Source organism: Ursus arctos, unplaced genomic scaffold (genome assembly GCF_023065955.2).
Source record: "Ursus arctos isolate Adak ecotype North America unplaced genomic scaffold, UrsArc2.0 scaffold_2, whole genome shotgun sequence".
Classification (NCBI taxonomy): domain Eukaryota; kingdom Metazoa; phylum Chordata; class Mammalia; order Carnivora; family Ursidae; genus Ursus; species Ursus arctos.
Window position 1 is genome coordinate 95,407,537 of NW_026622874.1, and position 21,552 is coordinate 95,429,088.

The 21,552-nt window shown below is 47.2% G+C and overlaps 1 protein-coding gene across 4 annotated transcripts in view; it reads left to right on the forward strand.

Annotated features, from left to right (window-relative positions):
- The first annotated feature begins 2,234 nt into the window (after window positions 1-2,234).
- The window catches only part of LOC113267808 (NADPH--cytochrome P450 reductase), a 58,675-nt gene continuing 39,357 nt past the window's right edge, over window positions 2,235-21,552 (forward strand). Inside the window, exon 1 of one of the 4 annotated variants that reach the window (XM_048224572.2) lies at window positions 2,235-2,438. Coding sequence is in view for 1 of the 4 variants with exons in the window: in XM_026516030.4 (XP_026371815.1) it covers window positions 3,149-3,196 (48 nt within the window). In the remaining 3 variants the exon portion in view is untranslated. Of the gene's footprint in view, window positions 2,439-2,589; window positions 19,097-21,552 lie in introns of those variants that run through there. The other 3 variants (XM_026516033.4, XM_026516031.4, XM_026516030.4) reach the window with 3 other exon arrangements.

Sequence of the window (21,552 nt, forward strand, 5' to 3'; positions counted from 1 at the left end):
CATTAGCAGGACGCAAGAGGTAACATGTAAAATATAAGACAACAGCCAGCCACAAAGACATTTCTTTACCAGCATGGAAATCAGGACCAGAATAAAGTGCTAAACAAGGTAAAAGGTGATTCTTTCCGGGCAGTGAAGATAAAAGAGAAACCAAGGGGAATTGACAGGAAACTGTTGTCTGTAACCCACGTGTCAATTTTGATTTGAGAAAAATGAAGTGTGTAGTCAAAAGAATTGGTTCTTCGGCCAGAGACAAGTTTGTTTGGGTATTAAAAAAAAAAAACTATTTGTGTATTCAACTTCGTGTAAGTAAACATTAGCAAGACAAAATGTGTAAAAGACACGTCCTTTGCCCGAGGTCCCAATTTTCCTTATCTCCCCTAGAGACAATGTTAGCACGTTTTCTTCCTTTCAGAGGCTGAATGCACATACCAACAACCGAATATATACACAGTCTGTACATCCTTCCTCCACTTCCCTCCCCGCTGCAATGTTTTCTAAAAGCACAAACAGTAGCTCTCTACGAGGCTGTCACTATCCTTACTTTCCTTTTCCTTTTTTCAATTCATCTGAGATGATTCTGTCAGCAATGAGCTTCCTCATTTGCCTTTTTTTTTTTTAATAGCTGGGTGATATTCACATTCAGCTGTACCAACAAGAAATGACAGTGTTTTCCCACAGCTGTACGGTTTGTCACCGTCATAGGCAAGAAAACGTATCCCAGCCAGAGTTTGGATTTGCGTTTCTTTTACGTGTGGAGTTGAAAATCTCTTCATATGGTTGGAAGCCGCTTGTATTTCCTTTTTTCTGTGAACTGATTATTCATGTCTTTTGTCCATTTATGTTGATTCGGTTTTTCCCCCCTCACTAATTAGTGGGGCTCGTTATGAGGGAAACTAGTCCTTTGGCTCTTAATAACGGCAAATATCTCCCGTTTGTCTTTTGACTTTGCCTGTAGGTCTTTGCCACACATCAGGCTTTGATTTTTCTGTAGGCAGATTTTCCAATCTTTTCAGTTTATATCTTCTGGGGTTTGTGTCATAACCCAGAAAGGCCTCGTGGAGAGTAACAGAAATTCTCCCATGATTTCTTGTAGGACTTTTCCTCTTTCTTCTCTCTTTTTAAAATCATTTAAATCTTTTATCTATCAGGAATGTCTATTCATGTGAAGTGTGAGGTGCGTATCTCACCTGCTTTTTTTTCCAGCGGGTTAGTGAGAGTGTATTTTGGGGAGGACGGGCACAGGGTCAGAAAGGTAGAGCAGTGAGCAGAGAAGAATACGAAGAAGTTTCCCTGCCAGTGGGTGTAGAAGAAACTGGGGTGACATATGCAGCTAGGGATTGCTGAGATCATCCAGGTGAGAGGTGAACCCAAGGAGGCCTGAACTAGGGCAGAGGCAGCAGATAAGGTAAAATGTGGGGAGAGGGTCCTGGAAATCGAATCCATAGCACTCAATTATTGGTTCACTGGGGAAAAGCAGAAAAAGATGCCCATTGCCGCCTAGGTGATCTATTATTAGCAGAGAGAACTCAGTGTTGTAATTTCTGGCCTCACAGAAGCAGGGTACTAGGATTCAGACTCAAAGACTGAAGATTCCCTGGGGCACACCCGGAGGATGTTCAACAGGGTGTTGGGAAGGTGGGAGGGAGTATCAGAGACCTGGAGGAGGAATTCCCCACTGCTGTCTTGAGGGCCAAGTGAAGGAGTTACACATTCGGTTCCTTGGCTGGACGGGGTGCGCCCCATCCTGAGGGCGATGGCATTCATCTCATCTTTTGGAGGGACTGGTTCCTGAGAGACTGGACCAGGAAGTCTAAAACTGGGGCCACAGGAATAATCCTCTCTTTACACAGGACTTTACTATTTTCAAAGTATTGGTTGCTGGTTGGTTGGTCCTGTTTTTAAAGATGGAGAATGGGTCCTGAAGGCAGGGAGTTGCCCACCGTTCGGGAAGGAATTCGCAACAGAGCCCGTACTATTACTACAGTACTACGACTGGCAATGACTTCCATTTCTAGAGCACTTCCTACTGCACGGAGTTAAAACCCTTTAGGAACGCGAGTTATACTGCCTGATCCTCCTGACCCTATAAAGTAAGAACTGTGGTTCTGCAGGAGGCAGAGGTGGGACTCTCACCCACCATCCAGGCAGCCAGACCCTTCACGCCCGAAGGCCCTCCGCCCCCTCCCCGCCTCTTCCGTCCAGTCCGCGCCCAGTGCCTGGTCACTTTCCGTCCTCCGCCCCAAGCAGGTCCGCATTCCCGCCCGGGCCCTCTGCGGTCTACCACCCGCCCCGACCCGGGTAAGGGCACTGGAGGTGGAAGGCACACGCGAGCGGCAGCTGGCGGTAGCAGGCCAGGCCCCGCGGCGCACCGCCACGGCCCAGCGGTAACCAAAGAGGCGGGGCAGCGGCAGCGACAGCGTCGTGAGCGGCAGCAGGTACAGCCAGTGCGGAGACCACAGCCGCCTGGAATACGCGAGGCCAGAGCCCGACAGGGGCCGCCGAGGGGGCGCGGCCGGGCCGGGCCGTACCAACACCTCGGATTCGCCGGGGGGGAGCCTGCCCCGAGAGCGCGCGCGCGGCTGGGTTGGGCGGGGCGGTGCCCCCGACGGCCACGCCTCCACCCCCTCGGCCGGCGCGGGCGGTGGTAGCGTCTCAGTGGTGCGGGCCTGCGTCCTACTCAGGTGGCCACAGTGTTGCCGGGCCGCCCGCGGTGAGTGCGCGCGGTCGTGGTTGCGGGGTTGGGAGGTCGGGGCGCCGGGTTCAGAGTACCCCGGCCTGACGGCTTGTGGCCGCTTCTGCTGCCCGGGCCCTCGGCGCTAGGGCGGGCTCTGGGGCCGGGTCGCTGCGTGTCTCAACTGACGCTCGCGCGGAAAGCGCGGCTTCCACCCCGGTCCTTCCCGGGGCGGCCTTTGCCCTCGAGCTGACCTCTCGTGGCGCCTTGAGGGTCGTGGTTTCCACGGCCCAGGGCGCCTGACGGACCCCATGGCCGAGGGCCGAGTCTTGGCGTCGGAGGGCTCGGTCTCCAGTCTCCGCGCCGCCATCCTCAGCTAAGCCCCTTTTCCTGTCAGAGGCTCAGTTTCCCTGTCTGTACAATGGGCCTCAGGAGGAGGCCAGTTATTGAGGTAACTCACGTAGGAGACGCTCGATGAATGCAACCTGCTCGATGAATCCGAATCTGACCCTGCAGCATCAGGTGGGCTCAATGGAGGGCTCCGGGGAGCCTGCCAGCCCTGCCTCTCCTGAGAATCGCTCTGGGTGCGGGCAAGGGCATCCCTGGGGGGCAGTGCTCCTCCTGGGCAGGTGCGTCGGTGGCCACTGCGACACATCTTTGCGGGGCTCCGCTGGTCAGCAGTGACACCCTTGGCTTGTGAGAGCAATTGGGTAAGAGGTCGAGGTCTCCTGGGAGGCGAGGGGGCTGCAGGGAACTTGACCTCGACTTTTTGCTTACATTTCTCCAGACCGTTGTGTAAGCTGGTGAACGGTACTGAAGAGTTTGGGTCCACTTCAGAGAACGTGTCTGCTTCCTTTTCTTAGACCCATAAAATACAACCTGCCCTCTGAGCTTGGCCAAACTAGAGAACAGTGCTAGCACCAAGCGGGACGGGGTTGGAGTGGGTAGTTCTGGATTTGAATCTTGGGCCCTTGGCAGGACACTTCTTGGACCCTTTGTTTCCTCCTCAAGGAGTACAGATAGTGGTAAAGCCCACTCTGCCACCCACACAGGGTTGAGGTTCTGAGGCTCAAGAGAGAGGGTCTTGGTCTTGCAGGGTGACATTGAAAATTGTAATATTCCGTTTGTGCGGGGGGTCCTCTGAGATCCAGTGTCCTTACTGTGCAGTGCTGTAATTCCTTAGGCCTGTCATTTTGGGAGAAAACCTTGATTAACTGCTTCCAAGTTCTGTCTGTACAGATCCCCTATGAGTGGTGGTGGGGTTGGCTTGATCAGGAAAACAGTGCAGAAGTCCCAGTTGGTAGAGCAGCGAACCCAGAAGGGATCGCTTTCTTTTCTCTCTGTCCCTCTAAGGAGGTCTTCTTTTCTTTTCCAGGGAATGGGCAGTTCTTGAGCTTCTCATGATTTTCTTAGCAGGTGAGGTGAGAAACTGTGTCATTGGGCAGATAGCTTAATCATTATCTCAATTGTTTAAAAAACAGGGCTGCATTTCAGATAACAGAGTATTAGCTTCCAGTTGTGTTGGGGTGTTGAAAACTTCCGGGGTGTGTGTGTGTGTGTGTGTGTCTGTCTGTCTGTGTCTGTCTTAACTCTCCAGAATTCTTCGTGTCTAGCACTTGGAAAAAGAGCAGATAGGTTTGAGTTGCAAGGAACCCCAGGGATATACTTCAGCACCTGAAAACAGGGTTGACCTCAGCTGACATGAGTAAGGCGGGTGAATACTTCTGGGTGGTACAAGTTTGTAAATGGCCACAGGATTTGTGGGTTGCCTGACAAACCTGAAATTTTAGGATCTGCCAGTGACTCCCTTAACTCCTTGAAAATCAGGATCTGAGTTAGGTAAGTCCACCTGTGTTCAGGAGAGTATTTGGAATCAGGACTACCTGGCACATCAAGAATATTTATTGGCTAACCCTGTGGAACGTTTCAGGTTAACAAGAATTTAGCTCTTAAGCAGTTTTTTTTCCCCCCGATGGAAGCTTCTATAGTTGTAGGACCTTCCATGGTTCCAGAGAGCCCAGCTGCCCCTGCAACATCTCTGTGTCCTTGTGTTTTACAAAGGAGCAAAGCACAGGACGGGGGCGTGGGGGGGGGGGTGTCAAGGAACCTGACTTCCAGCTCAGGCACTAGCAGCGTGTGCCTCTTGGCAAACCAGCCCAGGCCTGTGGGCCTCAGTTTAGTGCTTTGGGATTGAACTTATATGTCAGATGCGTTTAAAAATTATAATCAGAAACAAATGAAATGGAGAAATGGCTGTTTTTATAAAAATGTATTTTTTTCTGTTTACAGAAATACTAAGTGCTCGTTATTTAAAAAAAATAAAACTATTAATACACAGTGTAGTTTAGTGAGCATTCCTCATAGCCTTATACTGAGATTAAAAAAAAATCACCGCTGATGGTATAGTATACATTCTCCAGATATTTTTTCCACATATAAAAACATTTATTATCTTTTTTTTACTTAACAGAAACGTGTTACTATTTAATTTTACTATAAATTTTAAACACGAAGTCATACTGTCAGTCATACTAAACAGTATGAGGCTTGCTTTTAATTACTTACCATGATAAATCACTGTGCGAAGCTCTACCTCATTCTTTTTTTTTTCCTACCTCATTCTTTTTAAAAATGACACAATATTCCGGTAACTGGTATTGAAAAAAAATGTGGTTTTTGGCAGCTTTTTGCTATTTTGAATTCTGCGGCATGAGTAGCCTTTGTTCTTTACCTTTGTGCGATTGGACAAATATTTTTACATTATGAATTCGTAGAAGAGCTGGATCAATATTCATGAACTTTTCAGCGTATTCGTTTAACAGATACTGAGTACTACATGCCAGGCACTATTTAGGTGCTGGAGTTTTAGCAGTCAGCAAAACAGACAAATCCTTCATGGATCTGAACAAACAACACACATGATTTGTCAAATGTTGATAAGTAATTTGAGATTTAACTTTCTGTTAGATATCAAATTCATTTAAAAATTAAAATCCACAAAAAAGTGAAATGGAGAAACAACTTTATAAGAATGTATTTTTTCTGTTTGCAAACAAAGTTAAGTGTTCATTATTTAAAAAAAAAAAGACTGTTACAGAAATATGTAATATGAACGCTGAATGTCCTTCAGAGCCTTCCACCAAGACATTTTCTTTACTGAGAAAAATAATACAGAGGGGTGCGTGTGTGTGTGTGTGCATTGATAGAAATGCTGTGACTTTCAATGTCGGTGGATATTAAACTCCCCTCCAAAAACATTCCCTTATTATGTTCCCACCAGCAGAGACTCACGTTTTTAAATTCAGAATTCTCAGGTCCATTGTGAAGACGAGCTGCTAATGGCAGAGATACTTTTATTTCAGGAAAATTTATGCCAGACTCTGTGCTGAGTTTGTATTATATATGCACATCTGTGTGTGTGTGTGTGTGTATGTGTGCGTGTGTGTTTTAATTTCTCTGATGACCCCAAAATGCTGGTGTTTTCATACCCACTTGGGGGGGGGGGCGGTAACTCAGAGATGCAATCATTTGCTCAAGGCTAAGAGTAAAGCTGAGGCCTCACCCAGGACCATCTGCTTCCAGAGCCCTCGCTTCCTTTTGTGCTGTGTTACCTCCTTTTCTGACAGCAGAGGATTGTCTTTTTATTTTGGTGGAAGGGAAATTGCCTAATACATATAAGTACTTAATAATATGATTATTCCTCCTCGCTTCTAATACCAAATCACCAATAAGTATGTCTGTCTTTTTTAATTAAAAAAATATTTTTTTTGGTGGGGCTGCCTGGGTGGCTCCGTCGGTTAAGTGTCTGACTCTTAATCTCAGTTCAGGTCCTGATCTCAGGGTCATGAGTTCAGACCCCGAGTTGGGCTCCGCACTGGGTTTGGAGCCTGCTTAAAATCCTCTCTCCCTCTGCGCACCACACCCCCCTCACTCTCTCTCTCTAAAAGAAAAAAAAAAAAGGAAAGAAAGAAGGGGATGGTTACCATAAAAGGCCATATATGAATATTGTCCTCAGATGCAGGGAGGTTAATTGGGAGGGTGTGCAAGGAGGGCATGCCCTACTGTCTTAGGTGCCCCTAAGTATGTCTGTCTCGTATGTCTCACTGTACATTTCATTGTAGTGTAAGAAACTAAATGAATATCTTGTGGAGAGATAGATAATGCCAGTTCTTTATTATTATTATATAGGTTACAGAACAAAGTTGCTTTTCCTGAGCAGTTCTGTCGTCTGGCATTTGATAGAAATTTAGACTCACCTGGCAGGTGGGGAGAGGCTCCTGGGTCAGAGGTAGTTTACCAGCTTATACGGGCGTTGGCCCACACCAGGCCTTATGTCTTCCGCCATGAAGAGGGAAAAAGAATCCTGCTTCACCTGCCTCCTGGAAACAGTTCAAAAGGTGTTTATTTTTCAGCAGTTAATTCTCCCCATTCTTGGCAGTGTTTCCATCCCTGTGGAATGACACTTCAAAAATACATCTTGGGCCCTCAGGGTCTAAGCTTCCATGTTTAGGGCCTGGTTCAGGCACTCGAGAATTCTGACATGGCGGGGAACAAACAAACAGTAACGGCAGGGTGTGTGGAGTTCCTTCTTGAGATGATGCGTGTGAAGTCCTTGGTGCTGAGCTCACAGTGTGCTGGGGAGCACTCAGGTCGAGCTGCCTTTATTTGGGGGTCACGCAAAGCTCCACGGAAGTGGCGTTTGATTTGGGTCTTAGAGGGTAGGTAGGAATTCACTGAGCCCACCAAGGCACACCTCCCCCGGGGGGTGCAGGGTGTGGGTTGCACGAGGCTAGGAAGCCATCGGGGCTTCTCTGAAGGGATCTTGTGAACCATGCTAAGTGAGGGGAAGGCATTTATTTATTTATTTATTTGAGAGAGAGAACATGAGCAGGAGGGGCAGAGGGAGAGGGAGAATCTGAAGCAGTTGATGGAGCTCTGTGATGGGAAAGCTTTTAAATAGGTCGATGACGTGACGAGCACAGAGCAGCGTATTCTTGCATTGGCTTTTCAGACTTCCCTACTGTCAGTAGCCTCCTTTCTGGGTGAATTCATCATTTGGGAGTCTTACTCTGCTTCAGTTTGTATCCTCCTGTTTCAGCGTTCTACATCCTCACAGGGTTTTTCCTTCCCCCAGCCCCCTCCCCAGGTGAGGTATTTACATCAGTCGTGTTGTGTACCTGTTGGGATATGTGTGTGTGTGTAGGTGGTGGAGGAGGCCCATGGGGCAAACCATGGCTCTTTGAAGGCTGGTCTGTTGGTTGGGTCCAGTGGAGTGGATTCATCAGCCTGTTACAAAAGCCTGATGCTGGTGTTTGTGGCAAGTCGGTTAAGACTGGAGTAGGTTGTGAACAAAGCACCTGGGGGACCCAGTCCTTCTTCAGGGTGTCTTGTGGAGAAAACTGCTGATGTAGGGTCTTGTTTCACTTATAAAGAGGTGACTGTGGCGGGGGGAAATCTCCTTTATTGGGGTGCTGGAGGGGGGAGACATTCTGATCTTTGCACAGCGTCTGTACACAGCTGAGAGAATCAGATATGTGCCTTCCAGAAACGAGTCAGTTTCAAGGCCAAACTGGACCATAATGGTGGACCAAACAGCGGCATCATCAGCCATGGATTGTTTCTCAGAGAACTGGATTCTTTAAGAGATGCTATGGTAGGAAAATAGAATGGAAAAGGTTGGCTTTTGTTTACTCAGTTGTGCTCACAGAGAAAGATGGACTCTATGGGGTGTGCCCTCTGATGTGGGACTTACGTAACGTGCTTCTGGGCAAAATTTATGAATTATGTTTAGTCATTTTATCTCCCCTCTTTTATCTTCAGCGCCTTTTCCTGTGACTCCCCCCACCCCCCACATTTGCCAAGCTCTGCCTTCCACCTGACCTGTTCCTTTGGTGCTCGTGTGACAGCGTTGTGACCTTGAGATACTTTGATCCTCGCTAGCACACATCATCATTGCACTGGGCAGGCTGGGTCTGTACAAAGGTTTAAGGGCTGGGTAGGAACATATGAACTTGTGCTCACCTCTGAATGCTGAGTGTTGACTTTATCCGTACGTCACCTGGGGTCGGTTTTCAACACTGCAAATGGGGATGGTGGTTCTTGAATGCACGGGAGAACGGATCAGCCAATTGTGCCCAGCTTCTTCTAGGGGTGGGGTTTAGATTGGGATACATTCCAGCATCAGCAGGTTTTCCCATGGGGGATTTGTGGTCCAGTGAAGAAGAGTGTTGGTTGGTTTCAGTTAAGGGTTTCAGAACCTCTGTGATTGTTTAAGAAACCAAACAGTGTCATGTGGACAGGTTGGGTGCAGGGCTTTATGTAATGTGATTAACAAATTCTAAAAGGTCGTTTAGCATGGCAACAGAGATGAAAATGCCCATCCCACCTGCTAGAACCGCCCCCTACACCCCCCACCAGCAAGGCCTCTCTCTCCCTGTTAGTGACCTCACCATCTTCCTGGTCCTGAACGCTCTAAAGACAAGAGACCGGTTTGCCTTTGCCTTCCTGTTCATTCTGGGTTTCCACTACCATGCAGTCCCGTCCGTTTTTAGTCTCTGACTCTCTGTCTTTCTCCCCTGCTGTGGTCTTACTATGTCCCCTTCATTTCCTGCCACACTCACCCCTAATTGGCCCTCCTGAGTCTGTAAATCCTTCCCACTCCACCCCACTGCTTCTCAAGATCCTTCCACGCTGGATTGATCTCCAAGCCCTGCTTCTATGACCCCTCTTTGCTCAAAGATTTACGGTCACTCTTGCTGTCGGGTTGTTTGCTGTTTTTCCCTTCCTCCTCCATCTGCCCCCCACGAAGGATACGGAAGTGGCTCATAATAGAAGGAGCCTAATCCTCCCTCTCCCTAATGGCAATATGGTTGGAACAGAATGTGAATTCAGTGGGAACAGGGAACCGCCCCATCATTGCCATGAGAGTAAGCCAGTGTGTGGTACCGAGCCAGGTGTAAGGTGGGCACTCACTGAATACCAGCTGGCTGAACAGAGGAGCGAATGGGAGAATGAGTGATGATGGCTTCTCTCTCCCTAGTTTCTTGCTTCCTCATGCAAATGGACTGAACCCAGGTGTCGATGTTGTGTCTGATCTGTGTCTCAAGATTACTCTAATGTGCAGTATGAACTTTTGGGAGGATTTTAATTTTCCATCTGGGTGTGACAATTGAAGTGTCTCAAGTTTCTCCTCCAGGTACTAGTTTATTCAATAATTCAGTAATGAATCATTTTATAATTGAAAGAGAGAAGGAACTTCAGTACCTCTCCCATCATATTCTGAGTTTCTCTACATCTTTCTAGATTGTTACCTGGAGGCCAAAAACATGAATCAATGTGTTTATTTTAAAAATGCTACTGAAATGAAGAAGAGGGTTCTAGTGTAAGCTTTGAATGTCTGTTGTATGTCATGTCCCGTGCTAGGTATTTTATGTCTCATGAAGTCATCAGAACGCCGTGAGGACAGTCACTGAGAGCCTGAGGCTGAGTGATCATGTGCCTAGGGTCCCATCATGTGGAGGTGGCATATCTGGGGCTTGAATCAAGGTCTGTCTGCCTACAAGACCCGTGTTCTTTCATGGCTCAGCTGGGTTTTGAGTTGAATTCCAAGGCCAACAGTCTCCTCAGCCAAACCCCAAACCAAAGAAATAACTAAAAGCTGAGAGCCTAGTAACTGAGAGGACCCTGGGAGGCAGATAACCCTATGAAAAGGCAGTCAAGGGAAGTCGGATTAAGCACAAAACTCAGCTCGGAGCTTCCTAGAAGCAAGCCAAAGAAGGAAGGGATTGAACAAGCATTACTGGAAAAGGGAAGCAGGTCAGTTTAGCACGAGAAGCACTCTCCTCTGGGCCTTCATCCCGGGCTTGTTGAATAAGGCCGTGGGCAGCAGCTTCCATATCCAGCAGGCGTTTGTAGACCACCTGTGAGTACCAGGCCCTCTTAGAGGTGCTGGGACCGCGCGTGTGTGTGGACAGGATCGACAGGATGATGGTGGCTCAGGCCCCGGGAGGAGGGAACCCACAGAAGAGGAGCATGGCCCACAGAGAGCCCTTCCTGGGACCCGCTTGGGTAAGGGCAGAGAACTTCAGTCTCCGTTATTAATGCTGCAAGGGCAGACCTTTGGGGGAATGGGAGCAAGAGAAGACTCAGCGGGATGTATTCTGGCAGGCAGGGGGGAAAGCAGGAGAATCTGGGAGAGTGGGTGGGGAGAGTCCCTTTGCCAGAGGTGGGAGGCTGGCAGGCCAAAGTGAGGTCATGAGGCTCTCAGCATATCCTACGTGCAGCGTCCTGCCATTTTGCTGGGAAAGTCAAAAGGCCTGGCGTGGCGTGGCTTCTTGCCCCTTAGTGACCACAGCAGAGCCAAGAGCTGTCAGAAGGCAGTACTGATCCCGTTCCAGTGCTCCCGGCTGAAGGGCCAGCAGGCTGTACCTTCAAGTGTGGAGTGATGACTCTGGCCCGGGACAATTGTGTTGATTCAGCCATTTGGCAGCTGTCAGCCGAGCGCCGTTGGGCCAGGCCTCCTGAGCACTGGGGGCACAGAGATGCAAGGCAGCTCCCACCCGACACTGGCCGCTCCCGTGTCTCCAGGGGTGGTTTAATTTTGAGCAACACTGTCACCTGATGGTATGGCTGGGATGTTAACTGCAAAACACACCCCAGGTCATTCAGTGAAGCAACTTCTAGCTATAACTTTGCCCCGTTCCGAAAAGGTTTTGAAGGGCAAAGAAATGGAGGAGAGAGTGGCTCTGATGCCCGCTGGTCTGGGTTTGAATCCTGACTCTACCGCTTATCCGTTTCCTGCCTTTGGACAAGGTACTTTAACCTCTGTGGTAATTACAGCTCCTATACCTCAGAGGGTTGTTGTAAGGATGAAATGAAATGGGAGAACGTCCTATTACAGGTGCTAAATACAGGTTAATTGTTACTACGGTTAGTATTTATTTAGAAATAAATAGATGAGGCGAATAGAAAGTGATGGTGGTGGGAGACCTAGGGTTAAGGATAGTGTGTGGCTGTTCGTGGCACTTGGAGTCCGTGCAGAGGTTCCCGATGTCCAGAGAAAGAGGGGAAGACAAATCAGGAATGTGGAGTGACTGCAGACGGGTACGAGGTTTTCTTTGGGGGTGATGGAAATCCTGAATGAGACAGCAGTGGTGATCACACAGTGTGGGTGAGTATATTGAGAGCCACTGAGGTGCGTGCTCTAAAATGATGAATTTTATGGTACGTGAATTAGATCTCCATTTTAAAAAATCCAGTTAATAGGCCCCAAGTCCTTGGGGCACCTGAGTGGCTCAGCTGGTTAAGCGTCCAGCTCTTGGTTTCGGCTCAGGTCATGATCTCAGCATCCTGGGATCGAGTCCCAGGTCGGGCTCTGCGTGAAGCGGGGAGTCTGCTTGAGATTCTCTCCCTCTGCCCCTTCCCCGGCTCACTCCTTCTCTCTCTCTCTCTCTCTCTCTCTCTCTCACTCACTCAACTATGTAAATAATTTTTAAAAAAATAAGCCATGAGTTCTTGAGCAGCTGGGCTCCCAGGGTTCTGCCCCCGGCTGCCCGTCTCCTCAAGTGGGTTGTGCACACCTGTGGCTTCCCCACATTTCTTAGCCCTCTTAAGAGGGGGCAACATGTATTATCACTTCCAGCCTGAAGCATTTAAGAGCTGGGGCTGATTCCTCTCACAGTCTTCCTCCCATCACAGCAACCTGGAATTTATACACTGAGGTCGCAGAATCACATGGAAAGAGCTGCTTGCACTACTGAGTCCCCTTATGGGAGCCAGGAGCTGAGCAGAGTCACCTGGCCTTCGCCAGACGTTGCATCACGTTAGGCAGTAAACTTCTCGGGGTATGTGTGGGTGTCAGAAGAAGACACCTTTTCCCAGTACAGTGACCTAGAGAGCTGTCCTCCTTGCCCCTCCCCCAAGGTGTACTGTGTGATGTGGTGTGTATCTTTCCCAGCAGGAAGCCACAGCAGGTGCAGTGGGAGCCGTGGCTTTCATGACCCTTGCAGGGGCAGCTTGCTGTGGCCAAGTACGCTGCAGCTGTCCTGGCAACACCTGTCAGAGGGAGGATTCAGCTGTCAGCCTCAGGAGCCCCTTGCGTGACCTGATATCCCAGGTGACAGTGCAGTGTAACGTCAGCCAGCCCCGGAGGATTTGTTTTCCTACCCTCGAAGAGAACGTGGTCAGGGCAATAAGAAACTCTTATTAGCTAATGGTTTAGTGCTGACGAACAGTCTTGTAAATGGTCTGATCATCGTGGGTGTTTTTAGGGACACCACAGGATGGTCATCTGCCATTTGATTATTGTGGACTTGCTCCTGTTGTTGTGAGCTTTTAATAACCCTGCTCCCCAAATCTTGTGGCTTAAAAGCATGGCGTGAGTCCACAGACACAGATCATGGAAATGACCTCTGTACACATTGGATCTGACGCGCAGCTGTGGTCGAACCTCAAGGTGAAGCACGGGCGGACTTGGGGGTTCCAAACAGTGCCATCTGAGGCCTCAGCCCGATGGCAGTCTGGCCTGACCTCTTGATAAAATTGGCCTCCTGGGAACGGGCTGCCCACATCTCCATTCCAGTTGGCCATCAGAACCCTGGCTTCCTGTCCACTCGTAGGCAGGGTGGTGGGTTGTGAAGACGCTTGGCGGACAAAAAGAAGGCCTACTGCCTGAGAACTGCTCTGGATGTGGAGCTGTTGCCCAGAGCAGCCTCACGTGGCTACCTGGTCCTCACTGCCCCAGCAGACTCCGGTTTTGCTGAATGGCATAGCCTCCTGCTGGCCGAACCTAGGGTGACCCAGCATGGGAATTAAGTGGGACCATTGTGAGCCAGGAGTTGGGCCACCCCCGGGATCATGACCTGAGCTGAAGGCAGACATGTCACCAACTGAGCCACCTGGGCACCCCTAAGCCATAACTCTTGATCCGAAGTTGTTCGTGATCAGGTGAGAGGAGGAGATGGGGAGAGAAGGAACTCTCCTACAGGGTGCTACTGCTTTCTGCCATCACCACGCATGCGTAGGAAGGAGCAGGCGCAGATTTTATGAAGGAAGTGGCACGTGAGTTCGTCCTTGAATTTAATTGTTCAGCTTTGGTGGCTACCGTAGAAAAGGGAAGAACATTCTTAGGAGGAAGAACAGTGAAGCAAAAAGAGGCAGCAGCGTGTGAGATGTGTCTAGGGAAGCTGATGGGAAGGCCTCACAGTAAGGATGCCTCTGGATTATTTTTTAAAATGTGTTATTTGCTTAGAAGTTGCCAAAATGATACAAAATGAGTTTCCTTTTATTTTTCACCTGGCTTCCCTTGGTGTTAATATCTTATAAAATTAGAATACAGTTACCAAGAATAGGAAATTAAGATTGGTATGGTATTATTAAATATAAACCAAGGGTGGGCAAACTTTTTTTTTCTTTTTCTTTTTAATTATATTTATTTGAGAAAGAGAGTGAGAGAGAGAAGGAGCAGGGGGAGGGACAGAAGGGAGCTTGAGGTGGGGCTCCATCCTGGGACTTGGGGATCATGACCTGAGCCACCCAGGTGCCCCAGGGCAAACTTTCTCTGTAAAGAGCCAGAAAGTGAATACTTTAGGCTTCGTGGGTTGCAAGATCTCTGCCACAACTCCCCAACTCTGGTGTTTTAGCAAGAAAGCAGTCGTAGGTCATCTGTAAATGAGTATGACTGTATTTTAATAAAACTTTATTTTCAAAAGTAGTCAGCAGCCTGGGTCAGTGCTTGACCATAATTTGCCAACCCCTGAACTAAACAACATCCCTTATTAGAATTTTGCTAGTTGTTTTTCCACTAATTTCTTCCTTCTGTCTGAGGGTCCTGTCCAAGATCCTGCTTTGCACCTAGTTGTCATAGCTCTTTAGTTTCTTCCCACCTGAGACAGTCCCTTCGCCTGTCCCAACCTTGTTATCTTCTAGAACGCACCCCGGTTGGTGTTTGGCCGATGTTTTCTCGTGTTTGGAGGAAGGTTATGCATCTGTGCCAAGAAAACCACCAAGATGGTACCATGTCCTTCTGAGTATGTTGTCTCAGGCGGTTCATTACTGGTGACGTCTACCTTGATCTCTTGGTTGGGTTGATGTCTGCAGGGTTTCTCCTCTGCAAAGCTGCTGTTTTCTCTTTGCAGTTAATAAGTATCTTGGGAGAGGGAACTTCGAGACGGTGCAAATCCTGTTTCTCCCGGGACTTTTGCCCACTAATTTTAGCACATCTACTGGTAGGTCTCATCTGCAAAAATTTACCGTGGATCTGTCTAATGGCAATTCCCTGTTTCCCTCTTTCCTCTCACATTTATTAGTTGGAATTCTGTGAGGAAGAGCTGTGCCTTCTCTCCTATGGTTTATTTATTTGATTATGTATATCACTGTGGAGTCACAGGTATTTATTTATTCTATTCAAAACCCAGTACTCCACTAGCTAGCAGGGAACGATCCAAAGAGGAAAAATTGAGAAAACAATCCCATTTACAATAGCATCAAAAAGAATCAAATACTTGGGAATATATTTATTTATTTATTTATTTTTTAAAAAGATTTTATTATTTTTTATTTATTCGACAGAGATAGAGACAGCCAGCGAGAGAGGAAACACAAGCAGGGGGAGGGGGAGAGGAAGAAGCAGGCTCATAGCAGAGGAGCCTGATGTGGGGCTCGATCCCATAACGCCGGGATCACGCCCTGAGCCGAAGGCAGACGCTTAACCGCTGTGCCGCCCAGGCGCCCCTTGGGAATAAATTTAAACAAGGAGATGGAAGACTTTTCCGCTGGAAACTACAAAACGTTGCTGGAAGAAAATAAAAAAGACTTAAATAAATGGAAAGACATTTTCTGTTCATGGACCGGAAGTCTTAATATCATTAAAATGGCATTACGCCCCCAAAAAACAATATAGATTCAGTGCGATCTCTATCAAAATCCCTGTGGCTTTTTATGCAGAAATGGAGAAGCTGATACTAAAATTCCTAGGGAATTGCGAGGAACTGCAAATAGCCAGTCTTGAGGATGAAGAACAAAACGGGAAGACTCGTACTTCCTGATTTCAAAACCCCCCAGAAAGCTACAGTACTTAAGGCAGCGTGGTGCTATTATAAGGATAGACCCATAGGTCAATGGAACAGAATTGAAATCAGAACCTAATTCATGCATATATGGTTAAGTGATTTTTGACAAGAGTACCAAGGCCGTTCGATAAAAGGCAATAGTCTTTTCAACAAGTGGCACTGGGACAACACGATGAAGAATGCAACGAGAATGAGGCGGGACCGCTTACCTTACTTTACAGCATATACAAAAATCAACTCAAGGTGGATCAAAGACCTGAACAAATGTCAGAGATAAAACTATAAAACTCTCAGGAGAAAACGTAGAGGTGACTCTTAACGACCTTGGACTTGGCAGTGGTTTCTCAGATATGACACAAGAATCATAGCAACAAAAGAAAAAGCAGATAAATTGGACTGTTTTGAACTGAATGTTTTTGTGCCCCTAATATCCATATGTTGAAATCCTAACCCCTAATGTGATGGTATTAGGTGGAGCTTTGGGGAGGTAATTAGGTTATAGGAGTAGAGCCCTCATGAATGGGATTAGTGCCCTTGTAAGAAGTGACAGGAGAGTGGGGCACCTGGATGGCTCAGTCAGTTAAGCAGCCAACTCTTGATTTTGGCTCAGGTCATGATCTCAGGGTGCTGGGGTTGAGCCCCACATCAGGCTCCCACTCAGTGGGGAGTCTGCTTGAGGATCCTCTCTCTCCGTCTGCCCCTCCCCCCCACTTCCCCTAAAAATAAATAAATTTAAAAAAAAATAGTGACAGGAGGGTTTCCTTTCTCTTCCTGCTTTCTGTCCTGTGCGAATATGAGAAAGCAGCAATCTACAAGCCAGGCAGCAGGCTCTCACCAGACCCTGGATGTACTGGTGCCTTGATCTGGATTCCCCAGCCTCCAGAACTGTGAGAAACAAATGCCTCTTGTTTAAGCTGCCTAGTCTCAGATATTTGTTACAGCAGCCCGAGCTAACACATGGACTTCATAAAAATTAAGAACTTTGATGCATCAAAGGACCCTATCAAGAAAGTGAAAAGACAACTCACATAATGGGGAGAAGTATTTGCAAGTCTTATATCTGATAAAAGTCAAGTATCTAGCATATGTAAAGAACACTCGTAACAACAACAAGAAAACAACCCAATTGAAAAATGAGCAAAGGACCCGAATAGATATTTTTCCAGAGAAGATATGCAAATGGCCACAAGCACACGAAAAGATTCTCAACATCATTCGTGGTTAGGGAAAGGCAAATCTAAACCACGGTGAGATACCACTTCACACCCACCAGCATGGCTATTTAAAACAAAAAGTAAAGCAGAAAATAACTGATGTTGGTGGGAACATGGAGAAATTGGAACCCCCGTATGTTGCTGGTGGGAATGGAAAGTGGTGCATCCGCTGGGGAGAGCGGCGTGGCAGTTGCTTCGTGTGTTAACCATAGCATGACCGCATGACCCAGCAATTCTGCGTCCAGTTGTATACCCAGAGAACTGAGAACAGGCGCTCAGACCAGCGCTTGTACATGAATGTAGCAGTGTTATTTGTGATAATCAAACAGTGAAAACAAGCCAAATTCCATCGTCCAGTGAATGAATAAGGAAAGTGTAGTAGAGCCGTACCTCGGAATAGTATTCAGCCATAAACAGGAATGAAAGGCTGACACCTGCTCCAACATGGTGAACCTTGAACACATGAGGCTCAGTGAAAGAAGCTTGTCACAAAGCACCTGCTGATAGTAGGATTCCATTCATGTGAAATGTTTGTAATAAGCAAATTAACACAGACAGTAGATTAGAGGTTGCCGGGGGCTGGGCAGCAGGGATTGATGGCTTCCTGGGTACTGTGTTTCCTTTGGGGTGATGAAGAACTTCCGTAACTAGATGGTGGGAATGGATGTACATCATTTTGAATGCACTCAGTTCTGTGTACCGTACAGCACTCTTGAGGATGGCAGATTTTAGGTTATGTGTATTTTGCCGCAATACAAAAAAATAACCTTGGAGATGAATTATACCCGCCCCCCAATCCAAGAACATTAATTATTTGGGTGCTTAAATTGTTCTAGCTTTAGCCATCAGGACCTCCTTTGGGATGTCTCCTGGCTTAAGCGCCATATTTCCTTGAACTTTTCCTTAATTTATGGCACTATGAGATGTTCCAGGCTCATCTTTTGTTTCCCATGCACCAGCCCTGGAACCAGCTCGTCTTTAAGAAGCCCTGGTTCTTTTTATTGGGGAATAGTCTTCAGAAACCAAAATGTGGGTGCTCGGTGACGATGCTGATTTTCACTCTGATCTGCCCCCAAAGAATAGGAATGGGAGGGACGGTAACCCAACGTTCTTCGAGTGTTTGCAGTTTCCCCATGTTACTCTCCCATAGCCCGGTTAGAGTCTTTAGATAGGAAAGAGGTCAAGGGAAGTTGAGATTTGCCTAAAGTGCTAGAACTATTAAGTGGCAGAGCAATTTTGAGCTGGCTTTTTTCCCCCTAAAGCTGTGAGCCCACTTTCCCTTCAGGCCCTTCTGGATGCTCTCCCCCCCGCCCCAACTTTTCTATGACCTGCCATTTTGTGCCTCCCTCCGTCAAGAAGCCCTCCCTAGCCGCTTGGACTCACACCAGCCTCACCTAGCTGTGAAGTGGCATTGGCCATCTGTACCGTTCATTCTGGCAAGCACGTAACTGCCACTTGTCTTCTCTTCAGAGGAAGGGGCAGAGAACATTCCCTGAGTCTGTCTTTGCTTGTCCAGCCGGCCCGGTGCTGGGCCCATAGCACGCTTGATGGATGTGGAAGAGCCGCTCTTTAGTATGAGGGGGTGTTTCACCTCAAGGCAGTTTTACGTGACCTTTGTCTTCAGTGTCCTCAACCATCAGTGTTTCCGTGATACTTCACAGAATGTTTCCACAAGCATCATTTGTGCGAAAAGCCAGACAGGGTCTACTAGCCCATCTTGTTGGCTAAGCCTCTGTGAGGGGAAATGATTTAGTAAGATGGTGGGAAAGCCAGTACCCAAATTCGGTTCTCTGAACTCCCACCAAGTCCCACATCCTTTTCATTATGACCCTCTGTCTGTTTTGCTACTAATACTGTTCTATAATCCAGTGGACTAGAGAGAAATGAGAGCAAAGGCTGGGGCTGTTTTGCTCCCCTCAAAGTTACGGTCTCTTCTCTAGCTAGAGAAGTCATGATTTTGGTAGAAGCTCAAATAGTACTTTTGGAAAGTAACCTTGATTTCCTTTGCTGTGATTGAAATGTAGGAATCCCAGAGTCAGTAGATGATGCAGAAGGAGTTTCTCTCTTTCTTTAGGGGATCCTAGAATGGGGGCATCTGGAATTTTGACATAATACTATCATTGTGGAGGAATACGTAAAAGGTGGGTAGGTTTTTGTTTTGTTTTGTCTTCCTGCTAAAATAATACAGGCTATTCTTCACGCCAGAAAACAGGTGAAGGGGGATAAAGGTGCCGTTGGTTTCCATTCTGGCTGGTGCAAGTTTACAAAGACTGAGCTAACCTTGTCTACGGATGGTAGAAAAATTGGGCCAGAGGGGTGCTGAGCTTGGCAGGAGTTCAGAGTCCCAACCTGTGAGGCAGAAGAGCCGTTGCAGCACCTTCTGGAGTGACTGCAGGCCTTCTGGGCTCTTCTGTGTCTGCTCTTCGCCAGGCATTGTCTTCTGTCCCCCTCACAGTAGCCTCTGGGGCCTTTGTCCACCCGCCTGCCCTCTGCCCCTTTAGTTAGAGGGACTTGTCCTCCATCAGCTATAAAATGACCGGGCCTAGCCATAAATTAAGGCTTTCCTGTTGGAAGTCAGGGTGAGCTGATCAAGGACAGTTGAAAGACATTGTGTGGGAACTCACACTCACACTCCTGTTGGTCCCAGGGGCAATGGCCGAGGGAGGGGAGCTGGTCCCTCCAGCTCCAACTCACCTGGAGGCAAATCTCTGGTCAAGCCCTCTGGTAGGTGAAAGGCAGAATTAGACAGATGCTGGGAGTTCTCGACCTCAGAACCCAAAGCTTAATTTTCCCCTCAGGAAAGGTTGGATTCGTTAAAACGAATTTATAATATAAATATAAAAGAACCCCACATGGGGTGTAGAGATTACTTAAAAATAAAATGTGCAGGGGCGCCTGGGTGGCTCAGTCGTTAAGCGTCTGCCTTTGGCTCAGGGCGTGATCCCGGCATTCTGCAATCAAGCCCCACATCAGGCTCCTCTGCTATGAGTCTGCTTCTTCCTCTCCCACTCCCCCTACTTGTGTTCCCTCTCTCGCTGGCTGTCTCTGTGTCAAATAAATAAATAAAATCTTTAAAAAAAAATAAAATGTGTAAAGAAAAAACCAAAACAACAAAAGACTGGTAGAAGAAAAACAACTAGTACCCGTTTGGGTTATATTCTTTTACTTCATGTTTTTAAATTTAGCATATTTTTTTCAATGATCGTGTATTTTGTTTTAAACATTTTATTTGAGAGAGAGAACAAGCAGGGAGGGAGCAGAGGGAGAGGGAAAGGGAGAAGCAGACTCCGCGATGAGCAGGGAGCCCCATGTGGGGTCAATCCCAGGCCCCTGGGACCATGACCTGAGCTGAAGTCAGACGCTTCATCGACTGAGCCACCCAGGCTGATCATGTATATTTTTAACTTGTTTTAGTTTGAAATAGTTTCAGATTTACAGAAATATGTTTCTTTATCATTTCCTCTCCATATATATATATATTTCTTTAATATTTTTTTTCCTGATCTACTTGAGAGTAAGTTCCAAATAGGGCCCTCATTTACCCCTAAGTGCTTTAGTGTTTACTTTCTAAAATTCAAGGATGCTTTCTTAGAGAACCATAGTACAATAATTCCCACCAGGAAATTCACATCGATACACTATTTTTCTGAATGTGGAGTTTATTCATATTTTGCCACTCACATCTTTTATAGCAAAAGAAAAATCTTTTCTTCCTTTTTCTTTTCCTGGCCCAAGGTTGCATTGAACTGTAACCACTCTTATGTGTCCCGAAGCAGTTGATTATTTCTTTATAATATTTGCCCTTGACATTTTCCAAAAAGTCAGGCCATCACTTTGTAGCATGTCCCCCAGGGTGGATTTGTCTGCTGATAAGACAGTGATAAGATACAGATTGTGTATTTTTGGCAGAATATCACAGAAATAGCATTGTGTCCTTTAGAACGCCATGGCAGGTGGCAGGCCGTGTCACTCTGTCCCAGTATTGGAGCCATTACCTTTCATCACTTGGTTAGGGTGGTGTCAGCACGGTTGTCCCTGTAAAGTGTTTTTTTTCCCCTAGGTAATTAGTAAACTTCTCATCAAACTTTGACTTGGGAGTTTTAGCACTCACGATCCTTGCCTGAAACGATAATCACTATAGAGGTTGCCAATTGGTGATTTTCTAAGTCTCTCATTTTATTAGTTGGTATTCTACTCTAAGGAAGAACTTTCTTTATTCATCCAGGTGTTTATTGATTCTTGGATATATTCATATCAGTATTGACTTCTGTGCTATCCTTTTGTCCTCATGATTCTAATCTCTCACTCTGGGGTTTATTTCGGTGCTCACAGGGTCCCCAGTTTGGCTGGTGGGAACCCCTTCCAGGACCCTGTGTCCTTTTGGCACGTCGCCTGTCATTCTTCATGCCTTCTTTACTTGTTGGCACAGTAAAGTGATCCAGGCTCAGTCACTGCTTTTCCTGCCCAAGTTCTGGAGCCCGCCATTCCTCCAAGGGGCCCTAGTTCCCCTGATGGAGAATGAATGGTGTTTAGAAACTAGAATCTGGGAGCTAGGTAGGAAATATACCCCTCACCCGAACACGTCCATGTGCATTTA